Below are 20,216 nucleotides of genomic sequence, written 5' to 3' on the forward strand. Positions count from 1 at the left end.
GCCTATGATAACAATGTTTATATGCCGGTCCACATCTTCGTATAGCCCCCATACAACGGTACCTACAGATATTCGGTATTTTGACGATTTCAACAACATTATTCACCGGAATCGTTTCAAATTTCGTATTGAAAGATCTTAATGGGTACTCAAACTTATGGCAAAAAAAAATCGTATGCAGATCCACATCTTCGTATAGCCTCCATATGAGAGTACCTCCCGATACTCCGTATTTTCATGATTTTTGCGACATTATTCACCGTAATTGTAGCTAATGTCGTATTTGCAGTTCGTTATGGGCACTACAACCTATGACAAAAAAAAGTTCGTATGCAGGTCCACGTATTCGTATAGTCTCCATAGAACAGTTTTCATTTTCGGGGTAGTTTTTGGTTTTTTTTTGAAACTTTTCAATTTCCTTCGAAGTGGTGGAGTGTATTAAAAGTTCGGCCCCGCCGAACTTAGTTGCTTTTTTACTTATTTCAACTTTATAAGGGAAAACCTTAATTTCAAGTATTTTTATTTAAACCAGTAAAGAAAGTCCTAAAGTCGGGCGGGGCCGACTTTATGATACCCTACACCACTTTGCTAATTAAGTAGAGCTCCACATAACAATTAAAAGTTTTTATGGGAGAATTCAATCATACACGCTATGATTATAATTATAATTTAAAGTTCAAAGGACTAAATATGCCGAAGCATTTGTATCTTTTAAATTCGGACTTGTATTGCCCATTTGGTGCTAAATTAATTTGAAATCAGATAAACATATATATATGGAAGCTATATCCAAATCTGAACCGATCTCGATAAAATTTGGCAAATATATTTCTGAGCTGTAGTTGATATATTTCCCTGAATATCGTTGTTACGGAGTGCATATTACGGCTGTGGGTAACAAATACTAGAAATCGGATGAACAATATATATGGGAGCTATAGCTATATCTGAACCGATCTTCACCAAATTTGACATACTAGCTTCTGGACTCAATTCCGTTGTAAGTGCCAAATTTCCTCCCATTTGGGCAATTATTAGACGTTTGGTGCACAATAAAAGGTAAATCGGACAAAGTTATATATGGGAGCTATATCCAAATCTGAACCGATCTCGATAAAATTTAGCAAAGGTATTTCTGAGCTGCATTTGATATATTTCCCCAAATATTGTTGTTACAGAGTGCATATTACGGCTGCGGAGGACAAAAATAACAAATCGGATGAAACATATATATGGGAGCTATAGCTATATCTGAACCGATTTCGATCAAATTTGGCATATTTATTTTCTGGTCTAATTTGGTTGTATGTGCAAAATTCCATACTATTCGGGCTGATATTACACGTTTGGTGCACAATAAGCAGCAAATCGGACGAAGATATATATGGGAGCTACATCGAAATTTTAACCGATTATCTCCAATTTCAAAAGGGTTCGTCCTTGGGCCAAACAAATGATTTGTGCAAAATTTCATCTCAATCGGATAATAAATGCGACCCACAAGAATACATGGACAGACGGACGGACGGACAGACGGACAGACGGACTTACATGGATAAATCAACGCAGAAAGTGATTCTATGGAGATCCTCAAAAGTAACTATGGATCTATCTCGCTTCTTTCTCCATGTTACAAACAAATGCAGAAAGACATAATACCCTTACCTCTATGTGGTTATTTTTATACCCTCCACCATACTATGGAGGGTATATTAATTTTGTCATTCCGTTTGTAACTCCTCGAAATACTCATGTCAGACCCAACAAAGTATATATATTCTTGATCAGCGTAAAATTCTAAGACGATTTAGCCATGTCCGTCTGTCTGTCACGCTATCTTTCGAAAGAATTGAGATAGAAGGCTAAAATTTTGCACACATGTATATTTTGCCAGTAGGCAGGTTAAGTTCGTAAATGGGCCATGTAGGTCCAAGTTATCATATAGCCCCCATATAACGGTACCTCCCGATATTCGGTATTTTGATGATTTTAGCGACATTATTCACCGGAATTGTTTCAAATTTAGCATTTGAAGTTCGTAATGGATACTACAGCGTAAGACAGAAAATTATCTGTGCAGGTCCACGTCTTCGTGTAGCCCCCATATAACGGTACCCCCCGATATTCGGTATTTTGATGATTTTAGCGACATTATTTAGCGGAATTGTTCCAAATTTGGTATTTGAAGTTCGTAATAGATACTGCAGCATAAAACAGAAAATGGGTCATGTAGGTCCACGTCTTCATATAGCCCTCATATACCGTACCCCCGATATTCGGTATTTTGATGATTTTAGCGACATTATTTAGCGGAATTGTTCCAAATTTGGTATTTGAAGTTCGTAATGGATACTAGAGCATAAAACAGAAAATGGGTCATGTAGGTCCACGTCTTCATATAGCCCTCATATACCGTACCCCCCGATATACTATATTTTAATGATTTTAGCGACACTATTTACCGGGATTGTTTCAAATTTCGCATGTGAAGTTCGTAATGGATTCTTCAGCCCATGCCAGAAAATTGTCTGTGCAGGTCCACGTCTACGTATAGCCCCCATATTCGGAATTTTGATGATTTTAGCTACATTATAAACAGATTTTTCTTCAAGTTTCGCATTTAAATATTGTAATAACTTATGACAAAAGTTGCCTATGCAGGTCCACGTCGTCGTTTAAGCATTCGGTATTTTTAAGATTTTAACAGAATTTTTAACGGATGTTTTTTGGAAATTGCCAAATTTGTACCAAATGGTGGAGGGTATTAAAAGTTCGGTCCGGCCGAACTTACAGCTTTTTTACTTGTTTGTATTTTAAGGGAAATCGCACTGAGTATGTCATTCCATAATTGGACATCTTTACTCAACATCGAACCTTGTAGTGTCTTGACGTCACGACATCGAACTTGAATTTACCATTCGCTAAACACCCCATATCACAGATATTCCAATGAAAATTTTCCCAGAAGAGTGTTCCCTAAGATTTTCTACATCTTTATCTATTTTTCCTAGCAAATAGCAACTATAAATTCCTTTGTCATATATTTCAGACATCCTCTCTATCTTCAAATATAATTTCTTATTTTTTACTAAACAAACATTTCTCTCGGTGTGTAAGTTTTTAATATGCTTCGGATTATATTTAAGTGAATTTAATAGCTTAGTTATTAAAATTTTGTTTAAATATTAACTCCATTGTATTTTTTTTTTTTTTTTTTGTACCGTAATCAACATTTCCCAGTATTAAGTTTTGTCCAATGAAATTGAGCTGTCCAATGCAGTAGATCTGGTTTTGGCTACGATCAGAGAAAGAAAGAAAGCTTTGGCTAATACTTTTGCGATGCAATGAAATCTCCTTTAGTTTACTCAAAGACTTCAGACTGTGCAAACATTGAAGAAAAGAAAGTCACAATTAAATAAGCGGATAACCAACAAATAAGACAATTATTTATTTTCATTGATTTAAAAATTGAGCGAGTTTCATAGATGTTTTGTTAAGGCAAAGTTATGGAATTTTATCAGGATGCGGTTATATTTGTGACAGGTAAGTTGAAAAAATAAGGATAGATGATATAAGTATCAAGGGATTTATCTGGATAAAGGAAATTAATATCGCATGTTATTCTTAAATTACTACTGATAAGCCCTGCTTCTTTATCAGTATGATCTCGCCAAGGATGGAATTCGTCCTACAGTTAAAAAGTTGAAAGTGAAGCTAAATTCATATTAATATTTCCCCTGCTATTCTCGTGATTTCATTACTCCACTTAGTCCGGTTATTACATCTTTCCGATAGACAAAACATGATGTTGTCGGACAAATAAATCGTTTTTCGTTATTATAAGATTAATTTAAATATGGACTGTCCGATAAGCAAAAGGCCAAACCATGTTGCCATATTTTATATTGATTATATGCCAATAACAGCAAAATGTATTCTCTCTTGATCGTCCCACCTCCTTTATCTGCATCCTTCAATCTCCACGCTGAATATTTTTCATGAGTCGTCTTCCTTCTTAAGTCAATGGTGTGATATTTGTCTGGCAGTGTCATCTTACAGTCCTTGGACAGCCTATCGTTCTAGCGTTACAAGCGCCCATAATTCCTTCTCACTCCAGCCTGTTGTTTTCTAGCTGCATCATTTCCACCAGGCATCTTCATGGCATCTTGCGCTTCCTTGAGCATCATTTTGCCCCAGTGACACAGATGGATACCCTTCTTCTTTTTTATCTCGATGGCAAACAGTTTATTCGACATGACATTTTGCTTCTTTTGACATTTGGATACTTCTATAAGAGCCCCTTCAACTATCATATCTTTGTTGATATTGACCGCTAATTTTGCAGCTAATTTATCGGCCTGGATTTCGGACGTTATGAATGTCTTCTGCAAATATGAGCAAATCTTCCTTTAGTTGCAATACATCAGCCTCCAGCAGAGATATCCTTCTTTCTTTTTATACCCTCCACCAAAAAAAGTATGGAGGGTATATTAAGTTCGTCATTCCGTTTGTAACTCATCGAAATAATCATTTTAGATCCAACAAAGTATATATATTCTTGATCAGCGTAAAATTCTAAGACGATTTAGCCCTATCCGTCCGTCTGTTGTAATCACGCTACAGTCTAAACGAATTAAGATACGAATCTAAAATTTTGCACAGATCTCTCTTTTGTCTGCAGGCAGGTTAAGTTCGAAGATGGGCTATATCGGTCCACGATATCGTATAGCCCCCATATAACGGTACCCCCGATATTCGGTATTTTGATGATGTTAGCCACATTTTTCAATGGAATTGTCTGAAATTCCACAAAAGGAGTTCTTTGTGGGCATTTTACCCCCTCATAAAGAATTGTATATATAGGTCCACAATATCGTATAGCCCCCATATAACGGTACCCCCGATATTCGGTATTTTGATGATTTTACCCACATTTTTCAACGGAATTGTCTGAAAATCCACACAAGGAGTTCCTTGTGGGTACTTTATACCTCGGCAGAGAATTGTCCATACAGGCTCACGATATCGTATAGCCCCCATATAACGGTACCCCCCATATTCGGTATTTTGATGATTTTACCCACATTTTTCAACGGAATAGTCTGAAAATCCACACAAGGAGTTCCTTGTGGGTACTTTATACCTCGGCAGAGAATTATTTATATAGGTCCACACTATCGTATAGCCCCCATGTAACGGTACCCCCGATATTCGGTATTTTGATGATTTTACCCACATTTTTCAACGGAATTGTCTGAAAATCCACACAAAGATTTCCTTGTGGGTACTTTATACCTCGGCAGAGAATTGTCCATACAGGTCCACGATATCGTATAGCCCCCATGTAACGGTACCCCCACGTTTTTCAATCGAATTGTCTGAAATTCCACAAAAGGAGTCCCTTATGGGCATTTTACCTCCTCAAAAAGAATTGTCTATATAGGTTCACGATATCGTATATCCCCCATATAAAGGTACCCCCCGATATTCGGTATTTTGATGATTTTACCCACATTTTTCAACGGAAACGGATTTTAGCCACTTTTTCCAATGGAATTATCTGAAAATCCATACAAGGAGTTCCTTGTGAGTACTTTACACGCAGACATAGATTTGTCTTTATAGGTCCACAATATCGTATATCCCCCCATATATCGGCACATTCCTATATTAGATATTTTAAAGATTTTAAAAGAATTTTTATTGGATTTAATTTTTTTGAAAATTTTCTAATTCGTTCCAAATGGTGGAGGGTATTCAAAGTTCGGCCCGGCCGAACTTACTGTTTTTTTACTTGTTATTTATTTCACTTTTGACAATTTCACTTCTTATCCAATGTCGAAGTGGAATTTCTTTTTGCAAAACCACCACATCCAACTCCTCCCCTTTTCCCCGCTTCAGTAATAACTTTCATAATCACTTGGCTTCGAGCGAGTGTTATCAATTGGATGACTTCAACGTGGATCATGCAACATCGTCATCATCATCAACATGTTGTCAGATCATGCCACAACAACAATCCGCTATTTGAATCCCCCTCATTTCGAATCAAGTTTAACACAAGATTTCTTGTTTTTTTTTTCTCTCTTTTGCAACGCAGGTGCCACCGGTTTTGTGGGCAAGACTCTGCTGGAAAAGCTTCTCTGGAGCTGTCCACAGCTGAGCTGTGTTTACATTTTGATACGCGAGAAAAATGGCAAACCAGCCCAACAACGTTTCTATGAGTTTTGTCAACATAAAATCTTCGAGCGTCTTCGCCAACATTATCCGCAGCGTTTACGTAAGCTGCGCTTTTTGGCGGGAGATATTGAAAAGGAGGATTTCGGTATGTTGAAAAGTGGAAATGGAATGTAGACTATTATAAGTGGTATTTTTTGTTTCGTTGTAGGCCTCAGTAATGTCGACAAGAAAGTCTTATGCGCCGAGGTGAACATAATATTTCACAGTGCCGCAACGGTTCGTTTCAATGAACGTCTAAAGGTGGCAGCCCTGGTAAATTCCGTGGCCACATGGAATCTTTTGGAAATGTGCAAGGATATGCCATTGCTGAAGGTAAGCAACATTTTTGTGATAGGGAGGATGGGAAAACCAGTTGGTTTCCCTCTGTATCATAGGTAAGTTTGGTTATTTTTATTCTTCCCTATTACGGTTGTCTTCGTCGTCGCAAAGTTGTCGTTTTTCTGTCGATAGCGATTAATGATTGCTATTATCATTGTCGATACAACAGTCGACGTGAAGTCGATTTTTGAGATTATCTGTCGCTGTAAAAAATTACGACGATATTGTATTTTTTAGTCGATGTTGTCGATTGTAACCATTTTGTATTTGATATTTGGCCAGGAAAATAACAACAGCAAAACAATTTGGAAATATTGAATTTTAAAATATACGAAGCGACGGCGGTGGCGACTTGCATATAACGTCGACGACTATAGAAACGACAACCGTACCTCGGCCGATTATATTTCTTATAACTTTAAATGCAAATATGTTAAATACAGTAATACTTCGATCTTTATTCTATGCGTAATAAAAAATTTAATTATATTCAAAGTCGAAAACTATATTCTAAGTCGGAGACGAACTTGTTCACGACTACAGCTAGATTTGCGATTCCAATGCTCCGGTTTTGAAAGCATTTTTATACCCTTCACCACAAGGTGGTCAGGGTATTATGTCTTTGTGCATTTGCTTGTAACAGGCAAAAGGAAACGAGATAGTCCCATAGTTCCTTTTGATGATTTGCATAGAATCACTTTCTGAGTTGATTTATGCATGTCAGTCCATCTGTCCGTCCGTCCGTCCGTCTGTCCATGTATTTTTGTGAACAAATTGCAGGTCGCATTTATTATCCGATTAAGATGAAATTTTCCAAACAACATTTGTTTGGCCCAAGGACGAACCCTATTGAAATTGGAGATAATCGGTAAAAATTTAGATATAGCTCCCATATATATCTTCGTCCGATTTGCTTTTTATTGTGCACCAAACGTATAATATCAGCCTGAATAGTATGGAATTTTGCACATGCAACCAAATTAGGCCTAAAAATAAGCATGCCAAATTTGAAATCGGTTCAGATATAGCTATAGCTCCCATATATATTGTTCATCCGATTTGTTATTTTTGTCTTCCGCAGCCGTAATATGCACTCTGTTACAACAATATTTTGGGAAATATATCAAATGCAGCTCAGAAATACCTTTGCTAAATTTTATCGAGATCGGTTCAGATTTGAATATATCTCCCATATATAACTTCGTCCGATTTACTTTTTATTGTGCACCAAACGTCTAATATTTGTACAAATGGGATGGAATTTGGCACTTACGACCGAATTGAGTCTAGAAGCTAGTATGTCAAATTTGGTGAAGATGGGTTCAGATATAGCTATAGCTTCCATATATATTATTCATCCGATTTGTTATATATGTTACCCACAACCGTAATATGCACTCCGTAACAACCATATTCAGGGAAATATATCAAATACAGCTGAGAAATATCTTTGCCAAATTTTATCGAGATCGGTTCCGATTTGGATATAGCTCCCATATATATCTTTATATGATTTCAAATTAATTTTGCACCAAATGAGCAAAACAGGTCCGAATTTAAAAGATACAAATGCTTCGGCACAAATAGTCTATTGAACTTTAAATTATAATTATAATCATGGCGTGTATGATTGAATTCTCCCATAAAAACTTTTAATTGTTATGCGCAGCTCTACTAAATTTGCAAAGTGGTGTAGGGTATCATAAAGTCGGCCCCGCCCGTCTTTAAGACTTTCTTTACTGGTTTTTAACTTGTTTTTTTTTCTCCAGAGCTTTGTTTACGTTTCGACGGCCTATTGTAATCCTGGACGCAAATATGTTGACGAGGAAATCTATCCCACTTTACCACCGGTTAACTGGAAATACTTCGTGGAGTGTGCCCTAAAAGTAAACGATGAATATTTTAACAGTTTGGAAAGTTACATCACGGTAAGTTTGGTCAAAATGTTCCAGATATAATAGATAAATATTATTTTTAAATGCAACAATTCTTTATGTTTTCAGGGTCCTCATCCCAACACTTATACCTTTACCAAATCAATTGCCGAACAAATTGTCAACGACTATAAAGATCGTCTGCCCATTGTCATAGTGAGGCCATCGATTGTCACCGCATCATATCGTGAACCCTATCCGGGATGGATTGATAATATTCAGGGCATTACAGGAATAATGATGGAAATTGGCAAGGGTTCGATCAGCAGCATTTTGGGTGACAAGAATGTGATATGCGATATAATTCCTGTGGATTTTGTGGTAAATTCAATGATAATGACGGCGCCAAGGGCTACACTGGGGAGGTAAACAAACTCAAATTATTATTCTTAGACATGGTTTACATTGAAAATCTTTCCGTGAAAATTGGCCACAGACTCAATTGTCAGGGTTAAGGGTTTCAATGTCAATCAAGAAATATTCTTGATAATAACATTATTATTTTTAAGAATCTACATATCCAACTGCACCTCGGGCGTTACAAATCCCATAACCTGGCAACGTTTGGGACGCTTAACCCTTAAATGGTCACGCATTTATCCGACACGTAAGGCGTTTATGTTTCCCTATTTTCAATATCGGAAAAGTTTCCTCATGCATGATATTGCCGTGTATCTGTTGCATTATGTTCCAGCCATAATGATGGATTTAACGGGTCTCTTTGTGGGCGGAAAGAGGAGAATGGTGTTGCCCATAGCGAAGAAATTTCGGCAGGCCTGTTTGGCAGGTAAGTAACAAGCTTGGATAATTAAATAAAATTTTTAAATATTTTATTATTTTCTTTTTAGGAAAATGTTTCTCTTTGAATGAATGGATATTCTTGAATAACAGCCGTCATTATTACGAAGAGATGCTGCAGGCAGGAGCATTTCCTAGCCTCTATTGGAATTTAAATTCTTTGGACTATGAAATGTATATTCGTAAATTCGTCATTGGTATTCAGAAATACTTGCACAACGAGCGGTTTCGTGAAAATTCCAATAAATACCAAATCACCAAGTAAGTTGTGAAATGAAATCAAATACTTGAAATCGGATAATTTTTAAGTGAAATCAAAAAGAAGCCAGTCAAAAAAGGCTTTATTTTCGCTGACCCAGAGAAATTCTATGCAATCCCTTTGTTTACTATTCTAATTCGTTAAAGATTTCCGTCTTACTTGACCTAATTTTGGTAACCCCCACCTTGAAAAGGAGGGTATATAACTTTGTCATTCCGTTTGTAACATCCCTAAATATTCATCGTAGACCCATAAAGTATATATATTCATAATCAGGGGTCTAAATACGGCATCCGCTATCGAATGCTGAATCGTATCGACATAAATTACGACCCGAATTTATAGTTGGGATGATTTCATTCGATCGTAATTTAGTATCGAATTTATCGATTTTGTTACATTTGAAAATGTCAAATTTGCTATCTTTAAAAATGAACAAAACATGTTGTTATTTATTTGGCGAAAATGTGAAGTTTTGCAAAAATGGTTGAGGAATTGTGTTTTTTATGTCATCGTTGGATTCAGAAGATGATTTCAATGTAAACATCTTAAGAAAACAAATCCGCAATAAAAGCAAATCTTAATCTTTGCCAGTTCCAGTTCTAGTGTTTTTATTTCCAGGTCCACTTTGTTCACGCTTATTATTGCGGCATGCTCTTCTGCTCTCATTTTATGGTCCTTTAAACGAAGTGAATTTTCCTCCTTTTTGAGACGATATAGTTTTCGATTCAAAGCATGTTCTTCCTCCTTAATCTTAAGTTCTTTCTCTTTTATATCACGAATTGAAATTAATAATTCTTTCATCTCTGATCTCCATTCAGTCCTTTTTTCCACACTTTTTTTCCAAGAGTGTTGTTTTTGTGACTTTTGCCATTTTTTTTTCGAGGTGCACTCGTGTCTGGAGTAAAATCTATCAAATCATTTTTTTCTGTGGAAGCTAAATTCTCGTCTTCATGGTTTGAGTCTTCCATTATTTCTCTAGGATTTCGTCGGTATTCATTGATTGATCCATCTGCCTCAACTATCTCCTCTTCGGCAGCACTTAACAGTTTTTCCTTGAAAGGTCCCCCACCGGTTTCCTTCTTGGAAGTTTTGTTAAAAGATAACTTTCTCTTCACCCGATGGTTCTGGTCAGTGTAAACCTAACAAAAATAAATCAATTAACATCTTGACACATTTAATCGGAAAATCATACCTTTCGCCACATATGTAGCTGCGGTTTTAACAGGAAGGCCAGAAGCATTCAGCTTAGTCGTTAAACTGTTTCAAAGTCGACTTACCGTCGCTCTCGCTTGTGAACAATTTGAAAGTTTGTTCTTGGCCAAATTAGGATGGTCTGTCATAAAATCGGCCAAATAAGGGAAGTTTATTTTGTTTGAGTTTGTTTAAATCACAATACAGCCCACATTATTTGACGTAGACCTTCAAAATTTGCCAGAACAATTTGTAATGTGTCTTGGATGGTTGGTATTAAAAATGAGATATATCGCTCCACGTTTTGGTATAGTCGCTCCCGACATTCGGTATTTTGATGATTTTCGCCACATTTTTACACGGATTTATCTAAAAATTGGTATATGTAGGTCATAATGGGTTCTATTTTCACAGGCGAAACATTTTATGTATAGGTCCACGTTTTCGTATAGCCCACATATAACGGTACCTCCCGATATTCGGTATTTTGATGTTTTTGCCACATTTTTTCGCGGATTTGTCTAAAAATTGGTATTTGTGGGTCATAATGGGTTCTAGCTCCGATGGCGAAACATTGAAGGTATAGGTTCAAGTATTGGTATAGACCCCAAGCAACAGTACCTCCCGATATTTGGTATTTTGATGATTTTAGCGACATTATTCACCGGAACTCTTTCAAATTTGGTACTTGATGTTCGTAATGGATGCTACAGCCTATGACAGGAGATTGTCTGTGCAGGTCCACGTCTTCATATAGCCCCCATACAACGGTACCTCCCAATATTCGTTATTTTGATGATTTTAGCGACATTATTCACCGGAATTTTTTAAAATTCGGTATTTGAAGTTCGTAATGGATACTACAGCCTAAGACAGAAAATTGTCTGTGCAGGTCTACGTCTTCGTATACCCCATTATAACGGTATTCAGTATTTTGATGATTTTAGTGTCATTATTCACCGGAGTTATTCAAATTACGTATTTAGAGTTCGTAATGGGAACTACAATCTGTGACAGAAAAATGTTTATGCAGGTCCAGGTCTTTGTATAGGCCCCATATATCCTATATTCGGTATTTTTACGATGTTAGGTACAACACCCACCGAAATTGTTTGAAATGTCGTATTTGAAGTTCGTAATGCTAGGAACACAATTGGAGCGAACGACGAATTTCGCCCTACGCGGCGACAAAATAAGCCGCGAAAATTCGTCGTATGGAACACAATACCGACGAAATTATAAAACAGCTGATGAAGTTGTTTACTTTTTGCTCATTTGTTGACTACAATGAATTATACAAGAACACATAATTCTTTACGTTCTCTATTATAATTTCACTTATGTCCATCTTCTCTATTATAAATTCACTGATATCCATCTTCACTCAGGCGCAAGTACACAAATAAATAAACAAATTAATTATGTTTTTTTTATACGAGTAACAGATAGTAGAGTGACCATAACAAATTTTAAAGTAAAAAGTAACTTTATTTACTAAAACACATAAAATTCGTACAAGTATGGCCACCTTGTACTGTTTTGTTCGCCGGTCGCCGGCGTATGAAATAGAAATAAAGCTAATTGAGTTCGCGGCGACCGACGAAATTTTCGCCGGTGCCGTGATTGTGTGCACTTCCATATACACATATGTGTTTTATTTTTGACGACGAACATACGCCGCGAAAAAATTCGTCGTTCGCTCCAATTGTGTTCCTAGCATAAAGCAGGCCATCCACAGGCGAATCTGTTCGACGAACTGTTCGTCGAACAAAAATTTCATTTGCCCACCAACGAGTGCGAACATGCTCGCGAACATCATTTGTATACAATTTTCATCGAGTAAACATGTCATCAGACAGCGACCGCGACACAGTCATTGCCTTGATGGCAATACATGTTTGTTTTGAGGAAAAAAAATAAGGAGGAAGTTAAAAAAGAAAACACAGCATATGGATGAAAGAATGGTATGCAAAGCGCCAACAGTTCACACATACAAAACTCTTAAAGGAACTGAAAGAAAGTTCTCGGGTGGATTTAAAGAATTTTCTTAGAATGGACGCTGAACATATACAGCTCTATTAAATTTGGTAGCTCCAGAAATTCATCGACAGGATACTACAATGAGAGAAGCAATAAGTGCAAATGAAAGGCTTTCAGCGATTTTGCGCTTTTTGGCCAAAGCTACGAAAATTTAAATTTTTTAACTGGAATTTCTTCTTAGAGTCTTGGACGCATGTTCATCCACATTTTTATATTTATTTAATAAAACGTGGGAAGATTTGTTTCTAGCATTTTTATTTTTATATATGTCGCTTTTTGTTTACCACAATGCTGGTTCATTTTCCAGGCAATTGATAAATTCCGATAGAAATTGTTGTGACATTTTAAGTACGTCTTCACTCTAAAAAAATATTTTTCAACTGATGTTCGGCAAACACTGCCACCCACTGTGTCAAATGTTCGATCGAACACAGAAAAGATTGAAACTTTTTAATTTTTGGCGAACAAAACGACGAACACAAAATTCACTAACACAAACGATGTAAACAACACATGCTCGTCGAACAAATTCGCCTGTGGGTGGCCTGCTTAATGGATTCTACAGCCTGTGACAGAAAATTATCTATGATCCAGGTCTTCGAATAGCTCCGATATAACGACACCTCCGTATATACGGTATTTTGATGATTTTAGCTACATTATTCACTGTTTATTACAAGTTTCGAATTTGAAATGGTTATGGCTTATGAGAAACAATGCCTATGTAGGTCCACGTCGTATAAACCCCAATATAATGGCTATATTCGGTATTTTTAAGATTTTATCAGAAATTTCCAAATTCGTTCCAAATGGTGGAGGGTACTCAAAGTTCACCCCGGCCGAACGTACTTCTTTTTAACTTGTTTTATTTGTTTTCTATCTCTTTCCAGGTTATATTGGTTTTGGATATTTCTGCATGTCTTCTTTTCTCTAGTAATCCTGTATTGGATACTCTAATTGGAGGAAGTTAAAATTCATGGAAACAAATTCACAACCTGGAAAAGTACTTACCTTGTTAAGAACTAAAAATGAAACTTGTAATGGGATTATTTTAAGACTTAGCATATTTTCTTTTGTTTGTTATGTCCTAAAAAAACAATAAAGCTTAATAAATAATCTTAAGAACTAAGTAACACCTTCATTTAACATACACATGGGATAATTAATAATAGTATACTTTTCCCTACTATTAAGGTGACAATCTTCAAATTGTAAGAGAATATTTAAAAATAAGTTTTTCAAGTTTGGATAATAACATTGCCGGGAATCATTGAAAAATCCCTCATTTTCACAAGTTCCTTTGTATTCCGAATCAGTACACTCCTCAATGGGCTCCACAATATCACCCACCACTTGTTTTCCATTTGCCATTTGCCTTTCCATATCTTTTAGACGTTCCAAACGTATCAACTCATCCATGTCATCCAAATCGTAGATATCTCTTTTCATATCGTAACTTTTCTGATCCACGGCGCTAGTTTTTAGTTTGCGATTAAACTCCGAACGATAGTAGTCATTGATCAAATTCATCAGTCCCTTGGAATACCAATAAATGATACCCATTAGAAATATGCCCTGGGCAAATGGACCAACCACCATTTTGTAAGAGTTTCCTGGGAAGAGATTTCTTTTGTATTTGAAATAATTTTTTGATTTTCTTTGTATTGCGTTTAGTTTCTTGCAGAGATTCAATCTTCTCGGAAAGTATCCAACCACTGCATTAACCAAATATATTGCTGTTTGAACTGTGGCCAGGCCATGGTAAGTATCAACATTATAGTATTGGCAAAGACAAATAATTTCATCATTTCAACACCTGCAATTGAAAAATTAAATTAAAAGTTATTGAAAAAATGAATACACATTTTTTTATAATTGTTCTTTTATCAAAAAGAAACCAGTTTGTGACCTATGTCAGAAAAATGCCGTATATATCTTTAGAATTTAGAATAGACTTGAAGTCAATTTTTAACATATTTGCATTTAAAGTTAATCGAATTCAGAAGAAAAACCTCAAGGAGCGGAGAAAATTGTTCAAAATCAATTCAACCTCAAATATTAACTTATAATCTCAACAAAAAGTCCAACAATACCCATTTTTTAAACGCGTAAAATAGTATAAGTCGGTTTTGCCGACAAATGTATACCCCCAGCCTTAAGTTATGATTATTCAATCTGTTCACCCTTTATGAGGGAGGTTCCGAAGCTGTTAGTCAATGTGGTACAGGGTGAGATGAAAGAACTGCAACCAACTTGTAACTTTAGAATACACTTGAAGTCAATTTTTAACATATTTGCATTTAAAGTTAATCGAATTTAGAAGAAAAACCCCAAGGAGCGGAGAAAAATTTTCAAAATTAATCCAACCTCAAATATTAACTTATAATATCAACAAAAAGTCAAACAATAGCCATATTTTAAAACGAGTGAAATAGTATCAGTCGGTTTTGCCGACAGATGTATACCCCCAGCCTTGAGGTATGATTATTCAATCTGTTCACCCTTTATGAAGAGGTTCCGAAGCTGTTGGTCAATGTGGTACAGGGTGAGATGAAAGAACTGCAACCAACTGCTGTCATTTCGAAGCCACTCCTCCAACATATTCGTCATGGAATTCAAGCGTGATAGTATGATTTCTTTATATTTGGCGTGAGAACCACAAGTGGCTATCGTTAGAGCACTCCAGCATTTAAATGTGAATAAATCATTTTTGTCTCGTACCATCACCCGTTACCGTGATACTGGTAGCGTAGCCCGACGTGAAGGAAGTGGACGGAGGAAAACAGCAACATCAGCAGAAATTTTTCGAAAAGTAAAGAAGCGACTTGATCGAAACCCGCCTCGCAATGACCGAAAAATGGCTCGTGAGCAGAACATATCGCAATGTTCCATTCGGCAAATATTGAAAAATGAGCTCGGGGTAAAGCCATTGAAATTCCAAAAAGTGCAAGAACTTACACCGCAACAGAAAGAAAATAGACTCAAAAGAGCTAAAGAATTGCTTCGCTTGACCGAAAGTGGTGAACTGCCGAATTTGGTTTTCTCCGATCAGAAAATATTCATTGTCCAGCAGTTTGTAAATGATCGTCTTGCCAAAGAGGTCAGCTAAAAATGTGCACCTTCGGTTGATCACTAGAACTTAAGCGCCGGTCATGGTGACGGTGTGGGCCGCCATAACAACGGATGGTCGCTCTCCGCTCGTATTAATCGACAAATAAATAAAGAACATTATCTCGAAAATATTCTGGAAGGTGGGCACACAAACATTTTGGCCGCAGATCTTGGACATTCCAACAGGACTCAGCACCATCACACTCAGCACGCGCCACCCGAGAATGGTTACAAAATGAGGTTTCTCGCTTCATTTCCAGCGCATACTGGTCTGGAGTATTTTGGAAAGCAAGGTTGGCACTAAAAAATACCAAAGTGTCGATCACCTCCAACAAGCGCTTCGCCGGGAATGGGCCAAAATACCGCAGAGCAGCATTCGGGCAGCGTGTGACGGTTTCATTGGCCATTTGAAGGCCATAATTCGTGCCAAAGGTGATCAATTCGAACAAACGTAAACTTATTCTAAAATTTGATGCTATTTCCGCCATTTTTTTTCTTTCATTCAATAAAATTTAAAAAAAAAATGTAAAAATTATGGCTTTTGACTTTGTTGTTGAGGGTATAAAAACATTTAAGGAATTTGGTTAAGACAACTGGATTCCTAATACAATAACACAACAGACCTTTACTGGCTTAAGTGTATATCCGACAGGACATGTGGCTATTTTTTCGGACACCACCAATTGTGTTAAGAGTCTTCTATCCATGAAAGACTTATGTAGTATTATTTTCTTAAATACTCACCCTCACTGGATCTCAAATAGGCACCAAATCCTGAATTCAATTCATTGCCATCATCATCGACTAGTTTGTGATGTTCACACTTGGGTTTATCGTCTTTTTTGGTCACAACTTTAGTCACTTCGTCTTTGGCGGCACTTTTCGAGTAATGTCTTTGTGAGGATGAAGCGGAAAATGCACTGTTTGGTTTTTTACCATAACCCGTGGCCGAATTGGCAAATGCCCCACCACTTTTGGAAGTTTTCATGATTTTCCGGAAAAAAATTATCCAATTATTAGAAATCAAATTGAGTAGAAGACGACCATCTTCCAGAGATGTTACATTTTCGATAGCCACACGACAACTGAATGAAGGAAACCGAAAAAAATGAAAGAAATTGCAAGAATTTCCATAGGCAATTGTTGTTTATGTGGTCATTGGTTGGCTGGGTGACCACTTTTATGGTTTCCTCACTAATTTGCTGCTGCGACGTTTGGATCTCCTCCTAACCTAAATTGGTTTGAGGTACAGGAAAATAGAAGGTAAAGTGAAAACATGTTGTTGGGGTTTATTTTTTATTTGAAAAAGTATAGATTTTATTTTTTGTTTTTGGGTTTCTGCTTAGATTATTTCTTTCTTTCTACCGACTAAGTCCCTATTTTTTGTTTATTGATGTGTGTTGTTGGTCTACTGTTCTCATACAATTAGTGAGGTGTTGAGTATGTCTAAGAATATGTTGTAATCTAATTAATAATATTATGGTAATCATTATAATTATGGTATGTGAGGGAAATTAAGAGGATAAATGATAAAAGGGAAATTTTTATTTAAATTGCATTTTTATGCAAGATTTTGATATTAAAAAATAAATCACAACCATAAATTAATTTAGTAAAGAAAATCAATTATTAAATAAAAAATATATATATTTTTTTCAGGATCAATCCATTCGTTTGATTAAACTTGTATTGCAAAATTCGTGAAATGCTATCAAAGATTTCCCAAAGAACTAATTAGACCGTCTTTTTAAGGCAATACCTATCAGACGGAATCATTGCCGGCAGAGCTTTGTAAAATTGTATGCCTTTACTTGAATTAGAAGAAAGTCTCGCAATTTACCAGACATAGTCATCGTTACTTAGCAACCAGCAATTGCCCTTGGAGCTGGCCAACTCCCTATCCAGTAGATTATGAAAGTATAGCTAACAAGTAAAAAAGCAATAAGTTCGGCCAGCCCTAACTTTGAATACCCTCCACCATTTGGAACAAATTTGGAAATATTCAAAAAATAAAATCTGCTAAAAATTCTGTTAAAATCTTAAAAATACCGAATGCTTATACGAGGACATGGACCTGCATAGACAACCTTTGTCATAAGTTATTACAATATTTAAATGCGAAACATGAAGAAAAATATGTTTATAATGTAGCTAAAATCATCAAAATACCGAATATCGGGGGGTACCGTTATATGGGGGCTATTCGAAGACGTGGACCTGCACAGACAATTTTCTGGCATGGGCTGAAGTATCCATCACGAACTTCAAATACCAAATTTAAAACAAATCCGGTGAATAATGTCGCTAAAATCATCAAAATACCGAATATCGGGGGGTACCGTTATATGGGGGCTATATGAAAATTTGGACCAACATGGCCCACTTACGAACTTAATCTGCCTACTGGCAAAATATACATGTTTGCAAAATTTTTAGCCTTCTAACTCAATTTGTTCGAAAGATAGCGTGATTATAACCGACAGACGGACAAACAGACAGACGGACATGGCTAAATTTTACGCTGATCAAGAATATATATACTTTGTTGGGTCTGACATGAGTATTTCGAGGAGTTACAAACGGAATGACAAAATTAATATACCCTCCATAGTATGGTGGAGGATATAAAAAGCAATAATCCGCTAAAAATTCTGTTAAAATCTTAAAAATACCGAATATAGTCGTTATATTGGGGTCTATACGAAGACGTGGACCTGCATAGGCAACTTTTGTCATAAGCTATTTTAATATTCAAATACGAATTTTGAAAAAAAATCCCGTGAATAATGTAGTTAAAACCTTCAAAATATCGAATATAGGGAGATACCGTTATATGGGGGTTATACGACTACGTGGACCTGCACAGACACAGGCTGTGGCATCCATTACGAACCTCAAATACGATATCTCAAACAATTCGGTGAGAATTGTACCTAAAATCGTCAAAATACCGAATATAGAGAGGAACTGATATATGGGGCCTATACGAAGAACTTGACCTGCATACGCAATTTTTTGTCATAGGCTGTAGTACCCATTACGAATTCGAAATACGAAATTTGAAACAATTCCGATGGATAATGTCGCTAAAATCTTCAAAATACCGACTATAGGGAGGGCCTATACGAAGACCTGGACCTGCATGGACAATTTTCTGACATAGACTGTTGTTCCCATTACGAACTTCAAATACCGAATTTGAAACAATTCCGGAGAATAATGTCGCTCAAATCGTCAAAATACCAACTAAAGAGAGGTACTGATATATGGGGCCTATACGAAGAACTTGACCTGCATACGCAATTTTTTGTGATAGGCTATAGTACCTATTACGAATTCGAAATACGAAATTTTAAACCATTCCGGTGGATAATGTCGCTAAAATCTTCAAAATACCGACTATAGGGAAGGTATATACGAAGACCTGGACCTGCATGGACAATTTTCTGACATAGACTGTAGTTCCCATTACGAACTTCAAATACCAAATTTGAAACAATTCCGGAGAATAATGTCGCTAAAATCGTCAAAATACCAACTAAAGAGAGGTACTTATATATGAGGCCTATACGAAGAACTTGACCTGCGTACGCAATTTTGTGTCATAGGCTGTAGTACCCATTACGAATTCGAAATACGAAATTAGAAACAATTCCGGTGGATAATGTCGCTAAAATCTTCAAAATACCGACTATAGGGAGGGCCTATACGAAGACCTGGACCTGCAAAGACAATTTTCTGTCATGGACTGTAGTACCCATTACGAACTCTAAATACGAAATTTGAAACAACTCCGGTTAATAATGCTCCTAAAATTGTTAAAATATCTAATATCGTCGGGTACCGTTGTATGTGGGCTATACGACAGCGTGGACCTATACAGACATTTCTCTTTTAGACAATTTCATTGAAAAATGAGGCTAAAATCATCCAAATACTGAATATAGGGAGGTACGGTTATATGGGGAAAGTCGTGGACCTATATAGACATTTCTCTTCCAGGGGGTAAAGTACGCAGAGGGATCTTTAGACAATTATATTGAACATTTTGGCTACAATCATCAAAAACCGAATATCGGGGGTATTCGTGGACCGATATAGACCATCTTCGAACTTGACCTATTTGCACATAAAAGACTGATATGTGTAAAAATTTAGCTTCTATCTTTATTCGTTTTGACTGTAGCGTGATTACAACAGACGGGCGGACAGACAGGGCTATGTCCATTTTCGCGCCTGACATTGCACTGAAGCAAATATTTGTATTTGCAAAGTTGTTGCAAAATGGGATTATTGTTCCTCGTTCTGTGGAGAAAATATAT

At 36.5% G+C, this 20,216-nt stretch overlaps 3 protein-coding genes across 3 annotated transcripts; 1 reads left to right on the plus strand and 2 right to left on the minus strand.

Annotated features, from left to right (window-relative positions):
• The first annotated feature begins 2,834 nt into the window (after positions 1 to 2,834).
• On the plus strand, positions 2,835 to 13,790 carry LOC101900323 (putative fatty acyl-CoA reductase CG5065). The gene is made up of 9 exons (XM_059123403.1): positions 2,835 to 2,877; positions 3,499 to 3,543; positions 6,101 to 6,325; positions 6,389 to 6,552; positions 8,328 to 8,486; positions 8,562 to 8,857; positions 9,002 to 9,279; positions 9,341 to 9,551; positions 13,674 to 13,790. The coding sequence occupies exons 1-9, from the start codon at positions 2,835 to 2,837 to the stop codon at positions 13,738 to 13,740; spliced, it is 1,488 nt and encodes a 495-aa protein (XP_058979386.1). The 3' UTR covers positions 13,741 to 13,790.
• A 39-nt stretch (positions 13,791 to 13,829) lies between these two features.
• Positions 13,830 to 14,382, minus strand: LOC101899533 (uncharacterized). The gene has a single exon (XM_005182934.4). The coding sequence runs from the start codon at positions 14,380 to 14,382 to the stop codon at positions 13,909 to 13,911; it is 474 nt and encodes a 157-aa protein (XP_005182991.1). The 3' UTR covers positions 13,830 to 13,908.
• Positions 14,383 to 14,411: 29 nt separating this feature from the next.
• Positions 14,412 to 17,008, minus strand: LOC101899688 (uncharacterized). The gene is made up of 2 exons (XM_005182935.4): positions 16,639 to 17,008; positions 14,412 to 14,599 (listed from the first exon to the last, which is right to left on the minus strand). The coding sequence occupies exons 1-2, from the start codon at positions 16,880 to 16,882 to the stop codon at positions 14,472 to 14,474; spliced, it is 372 nt and encodes a 123-aa protein (XP_005182992.1). The 5' UTR covers positions 16,883 to 17,008; the 3' UTR covers positions 14,412 to 14,471.
• Between the last annotated feature and the right edge of the window lie 3,208 nt (positions 17,009 to 20,216).

This window comes from Musca domestica, unplaced genomic scaffold (genome assembly GCF_030504385.1).
Source record: "Musca domestica strain aabys unplaced genomic scaffold, Musca_domestica.polishedcontigs.V.1.1 24, whole genome shotgun sequence".
NCBI classification, from domain to species: Eukaryota; Metazoa; Arthropoda; class Insecta; order Diptera; family Muscidae; genus Musca; species Musca domestica.

What these genes read in the sequence shown, in the direction of transcription:
- LOC101900323 (XM_059123403.1), top strand. Translation starts at nt 2,835, where the DNA reads ATGTCATTCCATAATTGGACATCTTTACTCAACATCGAACCTT. An exon ending in TGCGGTTATATTTGTGACAG is followed by an intron (nt 3,544 to 6,100) that starts GTAAGTTGAAAA and finishes TTTGCAACGCAG; the next exon opens with GTGCCACCGGTTTTGTGGGC. An exon ending in CCAAGGGCTACACTGGGGAG is followed by an intron (nt 8,858 to 9,001) that starts GTAAACAAACTC and finishes ATTATTTTTAAG; the next exon opens with AATCTACATATCCAACTGCA.
- LOC101899533 (XM_005182934.4), bottom strand. Translation starts at nt 14,382, where the DNA reads ATGGTGGTTGGTCCATTTGCCCAGGGCATATTTCTAATGGGTATCATT.
- LOC101899688 (XM_005182935.4), bottom strand. Translation starts at nt 16,882, where the DNA reads ATGAAAACTTCCAAAAGTGGTGGGGCATTTGCCAATTCGGCCACGGGT. An exon ending in CTATTTGAGATCCAGTGAGG is followed by an intron (nt 14,600 to 16,638) that starts GTGAGTATTTAA and finishes TTTCAATTGCAG; the next exon opens with GTGTTGAAATGATGAAATTA.